Genomic DNA, 18918 nt, shown 5'->3' on the forward strand with positions numbered 1-18918 from the left:
TTCAACATTTTCATTTCTAATATGAATATAGTACTAACTTGGAAGATTGTCAGGGATATCAAAACACAGTCACAGGACAGTTTCTTACATATGTTTATACTTAAAGCTGGTTTTAGTCCCCAAATGAGACATGGCAGAAAAAAATGATGCATATCACTTCTGACACACAAAAGCTATAAACAGGAGCATGATGGGGAGGGGATTAGATACAATACATTTTGGCATAGCTACATGCCCCTGAGGAAAGGTGCTGTACATATTGAAATATGACTAGAACGGCTCCCAACATGGATTTGGTTTCCTAGGTGAAGTTTGGTTCGTCTTTTCCTGTCGATTTACATTCAAGTCTATGTACTGAGGTCAGGCAAGGCACTGAGTTAATACAAAAAACCACTTTCAACCCCCCCCTTCCCCACTATATACTAATGATTCACATTAACAGTTGCATAATAGAAACTGCATAATATAAATGCATCAGACTATATTGAGAACATTGGTGTCTTCTCAGCCAATAGTGTTTTGTTACATATGCACAAGAGAAAAAAAAAGTTATATTTACAAAAACGGTCTCCATAGGCCAGAGCTTTGTGTATACGTAGGGCACAGTTTTCCCTGGTCAGGATATGTGGGTAGGAAAAACTCCTGGCCCTACAAAATACATGAGCTCTGTAACCGGGTAGAGTACACAGCAAAAACACAATCTTCATCAGACGTAGTTATATTCATGGCACTACAATGAATACATCTGCTAACAATAACACACAACTTCCCTTTTTTAACACATATGCAGCTAAAAGGTACAAAAAGACACTTAAATACATATTTACACACACAAGTTCATTACTGTGCACAAAGCTGTAACAGTATGACACAGTGGACACTACCATTCTATGGATCTACTTTTAAAAAGTCTATGCTTTTGGGGGTCAAGTGTCACAAGTTCATGTTTTCCTATTTAAAAACATCTGAATTGTATGTTCAGTGGAGGATGACCGATTAACTCCACTTCTTCAATCTAGGCATAGAATATCTACGTATTTCATGGATGATAAACTGACCGATGAAAAGTCAAATCTCCACACCACACACAGATGGGTCTTGATTGAAGAAAGACAGTTGGGGGATAGAAGAGGTAGTCAGTGTCTCTACAGTCAGTCTGTATGCATGTTAATGTGATAAAAATATTGCAATAGAAAAAGTATTGGCGTTATATTTGGTACAGCAAATTGAAGCATTACTCATGGCTGGGTGAAGTGTGCATGGCTTTGGTTTTCCCAAGCTTCCTAGTAAAACGTATCACTACCTTACTGTGTTAATTCACACTTAATGTCATTTTGATTCCTTTTTTTATATATGACACCCAGTGTATTTGATTTACAAGCAGACACTATCATGAATGACTTTTTTTTGTTTCAGCAGGTTGCACAATTCATATCTGAATATCATTATTTGGTGTTGTGTTTGTGTGTGTGTGTTCGTCTGCATGGGTTGAGTCATACTAAAGGATTAACACACCACTGAAGGGTCTTTCAAGTACCTTACAAGTTTTGGCTTAGCAACACGGACATACGAGTGTCTGCTTGTGACCAGTGAAAAGTGTTGTGGCTTTTTAACAAGTCATTTGGATATTCTGAACTGAACCCAGAAACTAAAATAAACAGCATAAAATATTGACGACACAACTTCTCCTTATCGAGACAAATGTGTGGATTATGATTAAAAAAAAATGGTTTAGTCAACAAAAACAGCAATAATCCTAACAATGGAAAAAAACGTTGCTGATTTTGTGGATAACCATGGACACTGACACAAAAAAAAATCCTACAGTTCCCACAATCCTTAGCATTGCGCAGGAACCACTTCCTGTGCTAGACCGTTGCTATGGTGTTTGAGGCCTTTGTGATCTGAGTGGTTGAGACCCTCTCTCTCCTGGCCAATGCCATTCTTTTCTCGAGCCTCCTTGTCCTGGATCAGGTGTCTGCGATGGTAGAATAGGTATCCAGGCAACAGGAAGCCACCCAATGAAAAGAGGATCATGCCCAGGTTGATCTGATGGGTGACGAGATATGGGAAGTTAGACGACCAGTGAGGGGTTAAAAAGCCTTGTATGGATAACTGACTCACCCAGTAGGGGTCTCCGTGCAGGGATCCCACCATGATGATGAAGAGGGGCTGCTGCAGCAGGGCCACCACAGCACTGATCATCGACTGCAGCCCAGTCAGAGTACCAAAGTGATTAGAGGGGTACCTGAGGGAGAGAAAGGATTCCTCAAGTCAAATTCTGTATTTAAAAGATGGTGACCATAGTTGCATGATGACGATGAGAACTTACACGGCAGCATACAGGCCTCCACAGCAAGAGTGGATGAACCCTCTGACCATGGTGTGGAGGATGAAGGTCAGGATCTACAGGAGAGAGAATGTTGACCTTTGGGTATTTCTGTGAGTTTGTCTGATACAGTATGTCATTAGTGTGTGTGTACCTGGAGCGGCAGGTTGTCTATCAGACAACACACTCCGAACACCAGCAGTAGCAGATTGGTGAAGATGAAGGCTCTCATGGCATTGGTGATTTTCTGGATCTTTTTGTCTCTCGTCGGCCCGTCTGTTGGTCTGTGTGGGATTGGACAGGGACAAAAGGCATCAACCTCACCTCTTATATCCATTTAGCCTCTTTCCTTTTGTCCCTGTCCTCATTCTATTTTTCCACAGAGTTCCCATTATGCCTTTTTCCCCCCGTCCCCCCTCTCTCAGGCTGCAAATTACTGGGGATCCAGGGGTGCTCAGCTCCCCTGAACGCAAAAAAAAAGTCAAACTTGGGGGGTATCTCTAAATAATGATAATTTTACCAGTCTCCTATTTGTTTAAAATGCAGTGGTAAATGTTTTACAGGTGTTTAAATATTCAAATAAAAGCTTCCAATTGAAACTAACACCCCCCTCTCTGTCATGGTGGAAACCATTTATTTCTAAAGGGCTGCACTTGTCATCCAGGCCAGGCGGAGTGCTGTTCGGATGGTACAATTCTATAGCTGGCTAGACCGCAGTGCTGTCCACTCAGTAGTGCTGAATTTTGGCCTCAGCTGTGCTCCTTTACGTATAGATTTTCATTCCAATGCATTAGATTTATCCGTTGATTTGTCATTGTTTTCTTTTGTCAGTCAACTGTTTAGAGCGCACATTGCTTTGTTTTTCAGGTGCGTGCGAGTACTGGTGTTCTCCCTGGCCAGAAGAGGTAGACCATTTTAATTAGCTTCATTATTTTCTAGTAATATTTGTATTATATTGAATGTGTAGGCTACCTGTTCAGAGGAATGCACTTGATGTTTATCATTTTGTGTATTTATCATGCTATTGCCATTGATTGTTGTGTCACTAATTCCCTATTAAGTCGCTGTTACTACTTTGTACGTTTTGTATTTAAACATCACACTGCTCTCTGTGCCGAGTTGTGGTAGCGAGCCGTGATCCTGAGCGGTGTTTTGAAAGGAGTGTCATGACGATCAGGTTACAGTTCGTGTTCTCTCTCTCTCTCTCACTCTTACTCAGAGCGGGAAGTCTGCCGTTTTATGGCGCTAATACAATACGCTGCCCCCAATGCTCTGTACTGTTCAAGGTAGGAATGTAAACTGTGAGAACACAGAGACACCCTTGAACATCAAAAGTTTGAATAATTAAACAATATTTCTATTGTTGAGAATGTGGGACTGGTCCGTGGACACTTAAGGGACAGTCATGACAAGTGTGTTTCATTTGGTGATCTCATGAAGTACAGGAAACGCACACAACTGTACCTCTTGAAGTGTACATTTCCCAGCTGTCAGGTTAACATCTAAATATTGTGAAATGTATGTGATTAAACTATTTATGAAAATATGTAATGTGATATTAACCTTCTAAATGAGAAAATATGGGTTTTCATAAAGTTAACCAAATCAGTGGTCACTTCCTACAAAATGTACATTAAGTCAGAGAACGCCGGGATGGAGTCCCCACGTTGGAATGGCTACAATTCTATAGACCATTAGACATTACGGCTGTAGTTTTGGCTACACGGCTGGAAATGGTTAAACTCTGGGACAATCGATCACTACAGAATAAGAGCAAATCCTAGATGTAAAATTACTAGTCTGCAGCTAGAAATTAGGTAAGTCTAGGACGAGAATATCGACAACCGCCGAAACAACTATTCTAAGAACATGGTACGTCTGACATATCCATTACAACAGACACAATCCAGAGCCGCGGAGAAAACTACAACCACGAAGGACGTTGTGACTTCTGGGGAAGTTAACCAGAGACCCTGATGAACTGACTCTCCAACAGACGGACCGGCGATTCCAACAGAGATGACAACCACATACGGGCGTAAATGCAGTGAGGGAAAAAAGTATTTGATCCCCTGCTGAGTTTGTACGTTTGCCCACTGACAAAGAAATTATCAGTCTATAATTTTAATGGTAGGTTTATTTGAACAGTGAGAGATAGAATAACAACAAAAAAATCCAGAAAAACGCATGTCAAAAATGTTATAAATTGATTTGCATTTTAATGAAGGAAATAAGTATTTGACCCCTCTGCAAAACATGACTTAGTACTTGGTGGCAAAACCCTTGTTGGCAATCACAGAGGTCAGACATTTCTTGTAGTTGGCCACCAGGTTTGCACACATCTCAGGAGGGATTTTGTCCCACTCCTCTTTGCAGATCTTCTCGAAGTCATTAAGGTTGAGGAGTTTGGCAACTCGAACCTTCAGCTCCCTCCACAGATTTTCTATGGGATTAAGGTCTGGAGACTGGCTAGGCCACTCCAGGACCTTAATGTGCTTCTTTTTGAGCCACTCCTTTGTTGCCTTGGCCGTGTGTTTTGGGTCATTGTCACGCTGGAATACCCATCCACGACCCATTTTCAATGCCCTGGCTGAGGGAAGGAGGTTCTCACCCAAGATTTGACGGTACATGGCCCCGTCCATTGTCCCTTTGATGCCGTGAAGTTGTCCTGTCCCCTTAGCAGAAAAACACCCCCAAAGCATAATGTTTCCACCTCCATGTTTGACGGTGGGGATGGTGTTCTTGGGGTCATAGGCAGCATTCCTCCTCCTCCAAACACGGCGAGTTGAGTTGATGCCAAAGAGCTCCATTTTGGTCTCATCCGACCACAACACTTTCACCCAGTTTTCCTATGAATCATTCAGATGTTCATTGTCAAACTTCAGATGGGCTTGTATATGTGCTTTCTTGAGCAGGGGGACCTTGCGGGCACTGCAGGATTTCAGTCCTTCACGGCATAGTGTGTTACCAATTGTTTTCTTGGCAACTATGGTCCCAGCTGCCTTGAAATCATTGACAAGATCCTCCCTTGTAGTTCTGGGCTGATTCCTCACCGTTCTCATGATCATTGCAACTCCACGAGGTGAGATCTTGCATGGAGCCCCAGGCCGAGGGAGATTGACAGTTCTTTTGTGTTTCTTCCATTTGTGAATAATCGCACCAACTGTTGTCACCTTCTCACCAAGCTGCTTGGCAATGGTCTTGTAGCCCATTCCAGCCTTGTGTAGGACTACAATCTTGTCCCTGACATCCTTGGAGAGCTCTTTGGTCTTGGCCATGGTGGAGACTTTGTAATCTGATTGATTGATTGCTTCTGTGGACAGGTGTCTTTTATACAGGTAACAAGCTGAGATTAGGAGCACTCCATTTAAGAGTGTGCTCCTAATCTCTGTTTGTTACCTGTATAAAAAGACACCTGGGAGCCAGAAATCTTTCTGATTGAGAGGGGTCAAATACTTATTTCCCTCATTAAAATGCAAATCAATTTATAACATTTTTGACATGCGTTTGTCTGGATTTTTGTTGTTGTTATTCTGTCTCTCACTGTTCAAATAAACCTACCATTAAAATTATAGACTGATCATTTCTTTGTCAGTGGGCAAACGTACAAAATCAGCAGGGGATCAAATACTTTCTTTTGTTACTTCTAGGCTGGACTACTGCAATGCTCTACTTTCCGGCTACCCGGATAAAGCACTAAAGAAACTTCAGTTAGTGCTAAATACGGCTGCTAGAATCCTGACTAGAACCAACTAATTTGATAATATTACTCCAGTGCTAGCCTCCCTACACTGGCTTCCTGTTAAGGCAAGGGCTGATCAAGGTTTTACTGCTAACCTACAAAGCATTACATGGGCTTGCTCCTACCTATCTTTCCGATTTGGTCCTGCCGTACATACCTACACGTACGCTACGGTCACAAGACGCAGGCCTCCTAATTGTCCCTAGAATTTCTAAGCAAACGGCTGGAGGTAGGGCTTTCTCCTATAGAGCTCCATTTTTATGGAATGGTCTGCCTACCCATGTGAGAGACACAGACTCAGTCTCAACCTTTAAGTCTTTACTGAAGACTTATCTCTTCAGTAGGTCCTATGATTAAGTATAGTCTGGCCCAGGAGTGTGAAGGTGAACGGAAAGGCTGAAGCAACGAACCGCCCTTGCCGTCTCTGCCTTGCCGGTTCCCCTCTCTCCACTGGGATTCTCTGCCTCTAACCCTATTACAGGGGCTGAGTCACTGGCTTACTGGTGTTCTTCCATGCCGTCCATGGGAGGGGTGCGTCACTTGAGTGGGTTGAGTCACTGACGTGGTCTTCCTGTCTGGGTTGCCCCCCCCCCTTGGGTTGTGCCGTGGCGGAGATCTTTGTGGGCTATACTCGGCCTTGTCTTAGGACGGTAAGTTGGTGGTTGGGGACATCCCTCTAGTGGTGTGGGGGCTGTGCTTTGGCAAAGTGGGTGGGGTTATATCCTGCCTGTTTGGCCCTGTCCGGGGGTATCATCGGATGGGGCCACAGTGTCTTCTGATCCCTCCTGTCTCAGCCTCCAGTATTTATGCTGCAGTAGTTTATGTGTCGGGGGGGCTAGGGTCAGTCTGTTACATCTGGAGTATTTCTCTTGTCTTATCCGGTGTCCTGTGTGAATTTAAATATGCTCGCTCTAATTCTTTCTTTCCTTCTCCCTCTCGGAGGACCTGAGCCCTAGGACCATGCCTCAGGACTACCTGGCACGATGACTCCTTGCTGTCCCCAGTCCACCTGGCCGTGCTGCTGCTCCAGTTTCAACTGTTCTGCCTGCGGCTATGGAACTGACCTGTTCACCGGACGTGCTTGTTGCACCCTCGACAACTACTATGATTATTATTATTTGACCATGCTGGTCATTTATGAACATTTTAACATCTTGACCATGTTCTATTATAATATCCACTCGGCACAGCCAGAAGAGGACTGGCCACCCCTCATAGCCTGGTTCCTCTCTAGGTTTCTTCCTAGGTTTTTGGCCTTTCTAGGGAGTTTTTCCTAGGGAGCTTTTCCTAGCCACCGTGCTTCTTTCACATGCATTGCTTGCTGTTTGGGGTTTTAGGCTGGGTTTCTGTACAGCACCTTGAGATATCAGCTGATGTACGAAGGGCTATATAAATAAATTTGATTTTTCCCCTCACTGTATACACATTGCAATTATTCTCGATTGAGCGGCCGTCCATGTGCAAAAGATTAGCATTTCAATTACTATAATTATCAACTGTGTGTAGTGAATCCATTTTGTCTTTCCCGCTCTCTCTCAGTCCCCACCCCTTTCCTTTGTTTATCAAGCCGTCATATTGGCTTCGTCCGCTAGGGACTTTTTCTTGGTATCATGTAGTAACCCAAATATCTACTGTTTGTTTTATTTAATTGTGTGTGATTATTTAGTTAGTAAATAAATAAGCCAATTTGTATATCGCTGATTCATAATTTAGGCTAGGGTTCGTGCAGATTTCCAAAGGGTTTCATTAATAGAAGACTAATTCAGAAAACATTAACTCTAAATCTCAACATTTTCCGTGGTGCCCTGACTTCCTAGTTAATGTTTACATGTTTAGTTTAATCACGTAATAATTAAACCTAGAGAATCGAATTGATAAAATAAGTCTTCACATTTAATGATAGTCCAGACACGACAGGAGCAAGCACTAAAATAAAAATCTCCAATATTTTAATGTTTACAATGGCCTTATCAATTAATTGGCTCCGTTTCTAAATGGTTGTGTTAGCAGTTTTATCTTAAGCAGCTGTATCTGGAGTCTGCATATGTTCATGAGTGTTAAAGTTCATACACATTGTTGCCTAGTGTATGATTGGCCAGTTTCAGACCCATTTCAGGTGTACCAACTTTTCAGTCTACAAAAAAGGTACATTTGGCAGCAAAATGCATCAATTAATGTAGGCCTAGTCATTAAGCACACTTTTGGGTGTTTTGTAACAAATGTATATTTCAGTTCATCAAACGGTCCGAGTGCACATGCACTGTTTGGATGCGAGAATTATTTTGAAGTGGACGAACATGAACAGGTAGCCCAGTTTTTTGAAGTGATTTGTTTGACAATCAGATGAAAACATGATGACTGGTTGTGTTCATGCCACATAAAGGTAATTCATTTGTGTCGTTTTACTAGTAGGCCCATAAAAACTTCACGTATACATGCCCAATAGAGAGACCCCCTGGAATGTCATGGTGTCATTCTCACACTGCTCTCTCACTTTCGCTCTCACACACCTCTTCTCTGTCTCTGCCACACACTCCTTCATCCTCCAGTCCATGATGTAGCCAATCAGAGGACAGGTGACCAGGCAGAGCAGCTGCAGGGTGCCAAAAATGGACGAGTAGAAACTCACTGGAGAGGAGAGAACACACATTTAGACACACATGACAAGGACATGTCACTTTCACCAGGAGACATTTCTCACCTTTCTTCTTTGCCTCGACGATCAACTCCCCAGAAGCTGAGGAAAGAAAGGAGGACAACTTGATTAGAACACATTTACATGGAGGGAATAGGGCCCAGTCATGACAGTGTGTTGGTTTGTCAGATGACTGCCAGCTGGTCTGGTTTGTCAGTTGACTGCCAGCTGGTCTGGTTTGTCAGTTACTCACCGTGAGGGTTGCCGTGGGTGACGAGGAACTCCAGCATCTTGTTCATGGCGCCCATAAAGAAAATTATCCTGAGCTGGGTCATCCCCATGGTAACCAGACTCCACAGGAAAATGGGCGAGAACACCGACCTACGGAATGGGATGGCATCTGAGAGAGAGAGAGAGAGAGAGAGAGAGAGAGAGAGAGAGAGAGAGAGAGAGAGAGAGAGAGAGAGAGAGAGAGAGAGAGAGAGAGAGAGAGAGAGAGAGAGAGAGAGAGAGAGAGAGAGAGAGAGAGAGAGAGAGAGAGAGAGAGAGAGAGAGAGAGAGAGAGAGAGAGAGAGAGAGAGAGAGAGAGAGAGAGAGAGAGAGAGAGAGAGAGAGAGAGAGAGAGAGAGAGAGAGAGAGAAGGCAGACAGTTAATATGGGTCTATGGGATGTGTTTGTGAGCAAGAGCTGTTGTGTTTTCAGGTGTGTGTTCTGGACTCACTCTGTGTGTCAGCTGGGAGTTTCTCAGTGGAGTCATTCAGGCCTCCATTCTTCTGACTCAACCTCTCTCCCACACCCTTATGGTCCCCAGACAGATAAGTCAGCGCTAACTTCTTACTGTTAAAGAGGAAAAGAAACCAAAGGAGAAAGTTGTTTATTACCTCTTATGTTGCATGTCAGTATGGTAACTGTTGTATTTCTACTTAACTCTTAGTACTACAGTAACCTGATCAAGTTTACTGTCTTGTTCTAGCATTGTGGAAGTATTATGATAATATTGTAATAGCCATTCTTTTGTGATCTGACGTTGTTTTACTGTTGTACTGACCTGTAGTCGACCTCGTCGGGCGTGGGGAAGGCCTCCACTGGCCAGTTGAGGAAACAATTGAGGAAGACTAAGCCTGCTAGACCCGACCACACCCACATGATCACCCGGAACGACACACCCGCATCATAGATCAGCTTAGAGAGGGACAAAGGGAAAATGGGGTGTTATTTGTATAGAATAGTACAAATATGAGGCTTACACCCAGGTCATTGAACGTGCTTTCTATATGTATGAGTGTTACGGGGCAACGGTAACAAATATGCATTCATATCTGACAAACATGCAAATGTGCATCCATCATGGTTACCTTGACTCCAGGGAAGGTGACAGCGGAGGAGGCGTAGGAGCCAATCATCAGAGACATGATGGTGGAGCTCAGACTGCCAAACATGTTGGGTAGCTGGAGGGAGAAAGAATTATATTTACGAACAGTCTCAAACATTGACAATTTGACCATATCAACACACACTGATACAGTGAGAGCACAGACAGTCAGTACTAGTAAAGTCTTGTTTGGCTGTGTTTTAGGAGTGCAGTGATGCAATTTCACCAGCAGAGGGCACAAAGGTATTGAGTAAAACAGGCCTACAGTATCACTTTGGCAGAGGAAGTATCACACTAAAACGTCTTCCTATCATTTAATAAAGTTAATAATAGACATGTCATAGACAGAAGGATGGAAACATAATTAAAAATTGTTTTAGACCCAATGCCATTCAATAAGAGTACTGTTCATGAGCTAGGCCATTCTCAGCACAGACTTTCTCTATTAGCAACCATACATCAACGATTCATAAACGAATAACAGCGACACTGACGTGCAGTGTCAACGTCCTTCGATTAAAAAAAGTTGATAATTTCTTCATGTTCAGGATCTCATCCCAAATTGATCACTATGATAGTCATGATTACTTGTAAGAGCAGACTACAGAGCCATCTTGCAGCACAAACTTAACGTTAGTTTCAACAAGTCAAGATGCCCATTGAAGTTATTTGCATAATTGAAATCTCTGGGAGTTTAGGGAAATATTTTTACACAATATTTTCTTCCCAAGAGCAGTAGTACTCGTGCCGACTGAAAGTGAAATGTGACGGCGTGAGCGAGGGGAAGTTGTGATCTTTTTGTCACCAGGTTGGTGTGTTGCTGGAGCCTAGAGGTCTCCCTAGGGTCAGGTCAGAGGAGTCAGGTCTGGCACAACAGCAAGCTGTTCCTGGCCGTGTTCCTGGCCGTGTTCCGACATGACACCGGACTAGTAAAAGACACCTGAAACACCCGTCCTCATTGATGGATTCCAAGAAGGCAAATATTTCCCATCCTGGCGTTGCAGACAACGTGTAAAAGTACAGATATACTAGGATGATCTTTGGCAGATTTTGTGAATGCCATGGGCCATGTGCTAAAAACACATAGATGAAAGTTAGTATCTCTTACAAACGTCAAAGTAAAGTTATTCTAGCCATGTTAAATGGCAGTCTTAACGTTTTCCTGTTGACTAACTGTACAGCACAGTGAGACAGAGTGTCTCAGCACCTGTCTGTTTGTGTGGTGTGTGTGTGTGTGTGTGTGTGTGTGTGTGTGCAGGAAGAGATATTCCCACTGGTTCTCTGACAGGAGCCCATAGAGCACACATTTAACACATATACTTCAAGCACGACATCCCTGTTTAGACAGCCAGGGTCAGTGGAAACACGTGTGTTTAGCAGACAGGAATGACCGACACCACATGACCAAAAGGTATGTGGACACCTGCTCGACGAACATCTCATTCCAAAATCATGGGCATTAATATGGAGTTGGACCCCCCCATTGCTGCAATAACAGCCTCCACTCTACTGGGAAGACTTTTCACTAGATGTTGGAACATTGCTGCAGGGACTTGCTTCCATTCAGCCGGCGTTTAAATTCATCCCAAAGGTGTTCGATGGGTTGAGATCAGGGCTCTGTGCAGACCAGTCAAGTTCTTCCACACCGATCTCGACAAATCATTTCTGTATGGACCTCGCTTTGTGCACAGGGAAATTGTCAACAGGAAAGGGCCTTCCCCAAACTGTTGCCACAAAGTTGGAAGCACAGAATCGTCTAGAATATCATTCTATGCTGTAGAGTTAAGACTTCCCTTCACTGGAATGAAGGGGCTAGCCCGAACCATGAAAAAGCCACAGACCATTATTCCCCCTCCACTAAACTATACAGTTGGCACTATGCATTAGGGCAGGTAGGGATCTCCAGGCATCTGCCAAACCCAGATTCGTCCATCGGACTGCCAGATGGTGAAGCGTGATTCATCACTCCAGAGAAGTTTCCACTGCTCCAGAGTCAAATGGCTAGCGAGCTTTACACCACTCCAGCCGACGCGTAGGCTTGTGTACGGTTGCTCGGCAATGGAAACTCATTTCATAAAGCTCCCGACAAGCAGTTGTTGTGCTGATGTTACTTCCAGAGGCAGTTTGTGTCAGTATTGCAATCTCGGACAGACGATTTCTACACACTGCGCGCTTCTGCACACAGAGTTCTCGTTCTGTGAGATTCTGTGGCCTACCACTTCCCGGCTGAGCTGCTGTTGTTCCTAGATGTTTCCACTTCACAATAACAGCACTTACAGTTGACCTGGGGCAGCTCTAGCAGGGCAGAAATTTGATGAACTGACTTGTTGGAAAGGTTGCTTTTCCCCCCTCTTTAATCTACACACAATATCCCATAATGACAAAGTAAAAAGTTAATTTTTTTGTGTGCACATGACATGTACATAAGTATTCAGTATAAGTATCCCTCTGCTATGAGACTGGAAATTGATCTCAGGTCCATCCTGTTTCCATTGATCATCCTTGAAGTTTCTACAACTTTTAACTACAAATTAAGAAATTAATTTAATCCATTTTAGAATAAGGCTGTAACGTAATAAAATGTGGAAATGGGAAGGGGTCTGAATACTTTCCGAATGCACTGTATAGTGTAGCTGGTTTACTGACAGACCATACAGTCTGTCAGGTACATGTGAATTACTGGAAATTTGACATGGATTTGAAAATGCATTCCAGGATAGATAGATATAGAATATATATATATATATAAAAGCACATCTGTGTAAAGAGAATATGGGTGTAAATGTGTCTGAGAGAAATAGACAGGGAAGAACGAGTGTGAGCGAGACAAAACGTGTAGTTGAGTCGATGTTAGGGTCCCCAAAGAAAGAGAATATACAGCGGTTGGCCTCTTCAATCTTTCTTAACGTTTAAACAGCCATTTTTGCATCGGTTTTCCATTCAAACGTGAAGAAAAATCCATAACATTCCATGTGAATTCACAATGCAGCTACGCTGCTGCCAGCAAAGGTTTGGGTCTCACCGTGCATGCCTTTCAGATGGTTAAGCATTGCACCTGTACTACCATATACTAGGGTCCTATAAAAGTTATTCTAGCCAGAATCACGGAATCCCTGACATTAAAACAGAATTCAACAATATTAAAAAATGTATTGAACTTAATTAGAAAATGTATTAATTTGCCCAAGTTAGATCATAAGACATTTTCCTGCAACTTTTTGAAATGGCACAGGAACGCCCCAGTCTTTCACAAGAGATCCATAGCACGTTGGGGACGATAAAACAACGGAAGCCCATTCATTTTCAAATGAAGGAAGCTAAGTGGGCAGGGACCGTTGGGCGATGTGGAGAATGGGAGGGACGTGAAAGTTGGGGAAAGCTGAACTTTATGCAAATACTCTGACAACTCATTGCTATTGACCAATCAAAGCTCACTAAAGTTTCCCGCTCCTACTGGATTGGCTGTTGATACCTAGGCACCATCTAGCCTGTTTTTTTATCTTGCTAGCACCAACATGACTCAAAGCATGGGTCGCTATCCGAATTTACAAGCATCTCGGCCATTGTGTGTGTTGTGTGCGGTGCGTGTGTATGTCTAATCTACACTCAGTGTAGCCGTTAGCAATAATGCTAATGATAAACACCTGCTGGTAGATGGAAAAGGTTTCCCCAAAACCTTCTCAATTAAAGGTGAACTACAAAGTAGCCTATGCCTACCCGGCTGAATGACATTATTTGCACCAATCCAGTTGCCATTTGTTTTGCAAACTCTGCTATTGCAGGAAACAGAAACACTGCTAACCAACCAAACAAAGGTCTCTGGCTGGTGCACACGTGCACAATTCATTTTTCTCTCTCGATTTTTGACCTCAAAAGTGGTCTCCTGATGTGGTTTAAGCATTGTTGTGAATTTAGAACATCCAATGTTGTTGTTTTTCTATTAAAACGTGATTTTCCGGGCAAATTTATGGATTTTATAGGGCCATACATGTACCTCAATTTCAAATTTAGGTATGTCCCTCCCGGTTTGGTGCCGTTTGCTTCCGTTTAAGAAATGTTTTGCAACAGAATCGACGTAATGAATAAGCCCCAAGCGAGACAGCGCGAGGGAGAGGAGGCAAAAAAAACGTGGTGAGCATGTGTCTTGGTAATCTGTTTCGCATGCCTTGGAAATGTACCAAAGTAGCCTAAAGTTCGCCTCTTTTCCTAGGCCTTTATAGCCTATAACAAGCAAAATAATATGTTTTGTGATAACTGCACTATGATTTTAATTGTTTTTCAGTTTGGGATTTTTCTTAACATTAAGTATTCCAATTTCATAAAAAAATTCACACCCCTAGCAGGAAGCACTAAACAACAGCTGATAGTACTCTCTTCCGCTCTCTATCTTACACCCCCTTCTGTAGGCCCAGGAGGGTTTCCTGACCATATAACCTGACCAGGAAATACTCTGGAGATCCTGTTTTAAAACCCCTCTCTGTCTCATCTGCCCTCTCTTTCTCAGGTCCACATCTGTCGGTTTGTCTCTCTCAAGACACAGTGGGGAAGGGCTTGGGAGGAATGTGGCGGTTGCCATAGGAGATCTTAAAACGGAACAGCTGAGCAGCCATCACCTGCCGGCTCAGTCTCAGGAAAGCCTCAGACCGCTTAAAATTGGCCAGGAGGTGTTCCTGACCAGAAACAACTCTAGGCCCTAGTTATAGTCTAGTGTTTTCCTGGTAAAGTCCTGGCCCTACTCTTATACATAGCATGAAATGCCAATTGTCCACCAGCCAATCCTAAACACAACCGTAACTCAATATAACCCCTTTAACTAGGGATGTTAACCGTTAATCGGTTAGTGGCCGAAAATGCATTTGACCGGTCATGATTCAGTGGTCTAATTTGCATACATTTAGTGGAATTAAAATAGGCGCATGTGTATTTTCGTTAGTTGTCAAGCATCTTATTTATCACATGCGCACAGCATACAGAGCCCAGTTGGGGGGAAAAAAGCGGGTACTGGAGTGAAAAGTGCTTTTGTTAGCCCAGTCATAGCACAACAAATAAATTCTTAAATTGGAAATCACAAGTTAAAAACTGTTTTGATGGCCACGACTAAAAATAGCTACTATTTGTATTTCTCAATCTCAACTCGTAACTAATGTGTGACTCCCATTCCAGTGCATAGGCTATAGCCAACAGTAGGCAGGCTATCAGCGCACCACCCACCACTTTGTAATGGGAGCTTGAGGCAATGTAATTGTTTGAAACCTGAACGTTTCACTTTACTTTAAATAACGAGGCATGTCTTACCTTGCTTTAGAGTAGCCTAGCCAAAATCCAACCATAGAAACATGGAGGAAAATATTATTTTATAAAGACTTCCTCATGCCATTAACCATCATTTTCTACTGCTCTATTGGTTATCATATCTTTCTTTCGTTGTCCAGAACCTAAAGACACAATGCTAGTTATATTAGCAAACCATCTTAGTTGTTGCTATTAGAGTCTCTTTCTATGGCTCAGATATTAATCTCTGTCACATATAGAACCGCTTGGAAAAACAGAGACATCATAGAGAGGGGTCAGAAAGGGACAAATGGAGAAGAGTGAATGTCAATGTCTAGCAAGAATGGTGTATATGTGTGACAATGAAAAAAACGCTCTGAGACGAGAGGGAGGGAGGCAGGGCGCCCCTGTGTGTTTTGGGTAGAGGTGGATGGGCGGAGCAGAGGAGGATGTGTGACAAGTCAGGGCTTACGATTGGTGGGAGGCACAAGTGGGACAATTTCCATACGGAAAAAGGCTAAACACCTGACTAACATACGGTAACACAGCCCTTCAGTAGGGTAATAATAGCACACTGGTTGCCCAAGACAAACACAGACAAGGTGCCCCATATCATATGACGTGCATACGCCACATTACACACACAAACAAATAGCTTCCAGACACAACACTCTCTGTCTTCTCAGTTCTATGACGCTGACCACCACCATATTACTCAACAATCAATACTGGGTAATTGTCTTTCATTTGTGCTGCAAAAACACCTTGTTGGCACATCATACAAACAGGCCAAAACCTATATTGTTTTTTCAGTGATAAGAGTCAGACCTGGGTTCAAATACTATTTTAAATATCTCAATTACTTTCACATACATTCGAAGTATTCAGATATCTTTTATTTGAAAAGACAAGTAGTTGAATATTTCAATGCGTTTCAAAATACCCAAATACACTGACTCAAATAAACTCCCATGCATTTAACCTAGTTATTTGAAAATAGTATTTGAAAATACTGCTTGGCTCAACATACAGGGCTGCTGCGGGCCTGGGGAGGTTTTGTTAACCTTCCGGGTCAGTCAATTATCCATCAGTTGCCCAGTTAGGCCAGTGAATTTTTTTGTTTGTAATAATGCTATATAATTGATGGGGAAAAAAACACAAAATTCCAGAAACTGTTAGTTTGTATAATGATAAATAAAAAACCCTACTAGATCTGACTTTGCTGATAGCTACATTGAGGTAAATCGTTCTCACTATGACTGAGATAGTGCCTTCATACCCCCGTACCCCCAGACATATTCCACATTTTGTTGTGACCAACTGAATTCAAAATAGATTAAATAGACTTCACGCATCTACACACAATACCCGATAATGACAATGTGAAAACATGTTTAGACATTTTAGCAAATGAATAGAATGTGAGTAAATACTTTGTAGAAGCACCTTCTTGGGTATGTCTGGATCAGCTTTGCACATCTGGATTTGGGGATTTTCTCCCATTCTTCCTTGTAGATTTTCTCAAGCTCTGTTAAGTTAGATGGGGGGTGGCGGTGAACAGCAATCTTCAAGTCTTTTCACAGATTTTCAATGGGATTCAAGTCTGGACTTTGGCTGGGCCACTCAGACTTTCACATTCTTGTTCTGAAGCCATTCCAGCATTGCTTTGGCTGTATGCTTGGGATCATTGTCCTGTTAATCTTTGCCACCCAGTCTAAGGTCATTTGCACTCTGAAGCGGGTTCTCATCAAGGATTTGCCTGTATATGGCTCCATTTATTGTTCCCTCTATCCTTACCAGTCTCCCAGTCTCTGCCAATGAAAAGCCTCCCCATAGCATGATGCTGTCAACACCATGCTTCACGGTAGGGATGGTGTTAGACAAGTAATGAGTTGTGCCTGGTTTTGCATTCAGGCCAAATATACTGAACAAAAATATAAATGCAACACGCAACAATTTCAAAGATTTTACTGTGTTACACTTCATGGAAGGAAATAAGTTAATTGAAATAAATTCATTAGGCCCTAATCTATGGATTTCACATGACTGGGCAGGGCGCAGCCATAGGTGGGCCTGGGGGGGCATAGGCCCACCCACTTGGGAGCCAGGTCCACCCACAGGGGAGCCAGGCCCAGCCAATCAGAATAAGTTTTTCCCGATAGAAGTTTTTTTTTTTTTTACAGACAGAAATACTCGTCAGCAGCACCCCCCCGACAATCCTGCAAGTGAAGAAGCCGGATGTGGAAGTCCTGGGCTGGCGTGGTTACACGTGGTCTGTGGTTGAGAGGTCGGTTGGATGTACTGCCAAATTCTCTAAAGAGATGTTGGAGGCGGCTTATGATAGAGAAATTAAATTCTCTGGCAACAGCTCTGTTGGACATTCCTGCAGTCAGCATGCTAATTGCACACTCCCTCAAAACTTTAGACAGCTGTAGCATTGTGTTGTGTGGCAAAACTGCACATTTTAGAGTGGCCTTTTATTGTCCCCAGCACAAGGTGCACTTGTGTAATGATCATGTTATTTAATCTGTTATGGCTAGGGGGCAGTATTTTCACGGCCGGATAAAAAACGTACCCGATTTAATCTGATTATTACTATTAGAATATGCATATAATTATTAGCTGTGGATAGAAAACACTCCAAAGTTTCTAAAACTGTTTGAATGGTGTCTGTGAGTATAACAGAACTCATTTGGCAGGCCAAAACCTGAGAAGATTCCATGCAGGAAGTGCCCTGTCTGACAATTTCTTGCCCTTCTTGATTATCTCTATCCAATACAGGGGATCTCTGCTGTTACGTGACACTTCCTACGGCTCCCATGGGCTCTCAGAAGGCGGCAAAAAGCTGAATCGTGGCTTTGCAGGCTCTGGCTGAAAAACATTAGCACGTTTGGATAGTGGCTGGTCACAGTACTGTGAGACTCAGACTCGTGCACGAGTTGACTCCATGTTTTATCTTTGAACGAAAACCACCACTCCCGGTCGGAATATTATCGCTTTTTTTACGAGAAAAATTGCATAAAAATTGATTTTAAACAGCGGTTGACATGCTTCGAAGTACGGTAATGGAATATTTAGAAATGTTTTGTCACGAAATGCGTCGTGCGCGTGACCCTTCGTCACCCTTGGATAGTGTCTTGAACGCACGAACAAAACGCCGCTATTTGGATATAACAATGGATTATTTTGAACCAAACCAACATTTGTTATTGAAGTAGCAGTCCTGGGAGTGCATTCTGACGAAGAACACCAAAGGTAATCAAACTTTTCTAATACTAAATCGGAGTTTGGTGAAGGCTAAACTTGCTGGGTGTCTAAATAGCTAGCCCTGTGATGCCGGGCTATGTACTCAGAATATTGCAAAATGTGCTTTCACAGAAAAGCTATTTTAAAATCGGACACCTCGATTGCACAAAGGAGTTTTGTATCTATAATTCTTAAAATAATTATGTTTTTTGTGAACGTTTATTGTGAGTAATTTAGTAAATTCACCGTAAGTGTTCGGTGGGAATGCTAGTTCTGAACGTCACATGCTAATGTAAAAAGCTGGTTTTTGATATAAATATGAA

The 18918-nt window shown here is 42.7% G+C and overlaps 1 protein-coding gene across 1 annotated transcript in view; it reads right to left on the reverse strand.

Moving 5' to 3' along the window:
* Nucleotides 1-77: 77 nt before the first annotated feature.
* LOC106611663 (large neutral amino acids transporter small subunit 3) overlaps nucleotides 78-18918 on the reverse strand; it is a 35748-nt gene continuing 16907 nt past the window's right edge. The window contains exons 6-15 of the mRNA XM_014212110.2: nucleotides 10062-10154; nucleotides 9755-9888; nucleotides 9428-9543; nucleotides 8960-9106; nucleotides 8773-8808; nucleotides 8582-8699; nucleotides 2484-2613; nucleotides 2333-2406; nucleotides 2125-2248; nucleotides 78-2049 (exon numbers count right to left, since the gene is read on the reverse strand). Coding sequence (XP_014067585.1) covers nucleotides 1840-2049; nucleotides 2125-2248; nucleotides 2333-2406; nucleotides 2484-2613; nucleotides 8582-8699; nucleotides 8773-8808; nucleotides 8960-9106; nucleotides 9428-9543; nucleotides 9755-9888; nucleotides 10062-10154 — 1182 coding nt within the window. The 3' untranslated portion in view covers nucleotides 78-1839. The remainder of the gene's footprint in view (nucleotides 2050-2124; nucleotides 2249-2332; nucleotides 2407-2483; nucleotides 2614-8581; nucleotides 8700-8772; nucleotides 8809-8959; nucleotides 9107-9427; nucleotides 9544-9754; nucleotides 9889-10061; nucleotides 10155-18918) is intronic.

The sequence above is a fragment of the Salmo salar genome, chromosome ssa09 (genome assembly GCF_905237065.1).
Source record: "Salmo salar chromosome ssa09, Ssal_v3.1, whole genome shotgun sequence".
In the NCBI taxonomy this organism is placed as follows: Eukaryota; Metazoa; Chordata; class Actinopteri; order Salmoniformes; family Salmonidae; genus Salmo; species Salmo salar.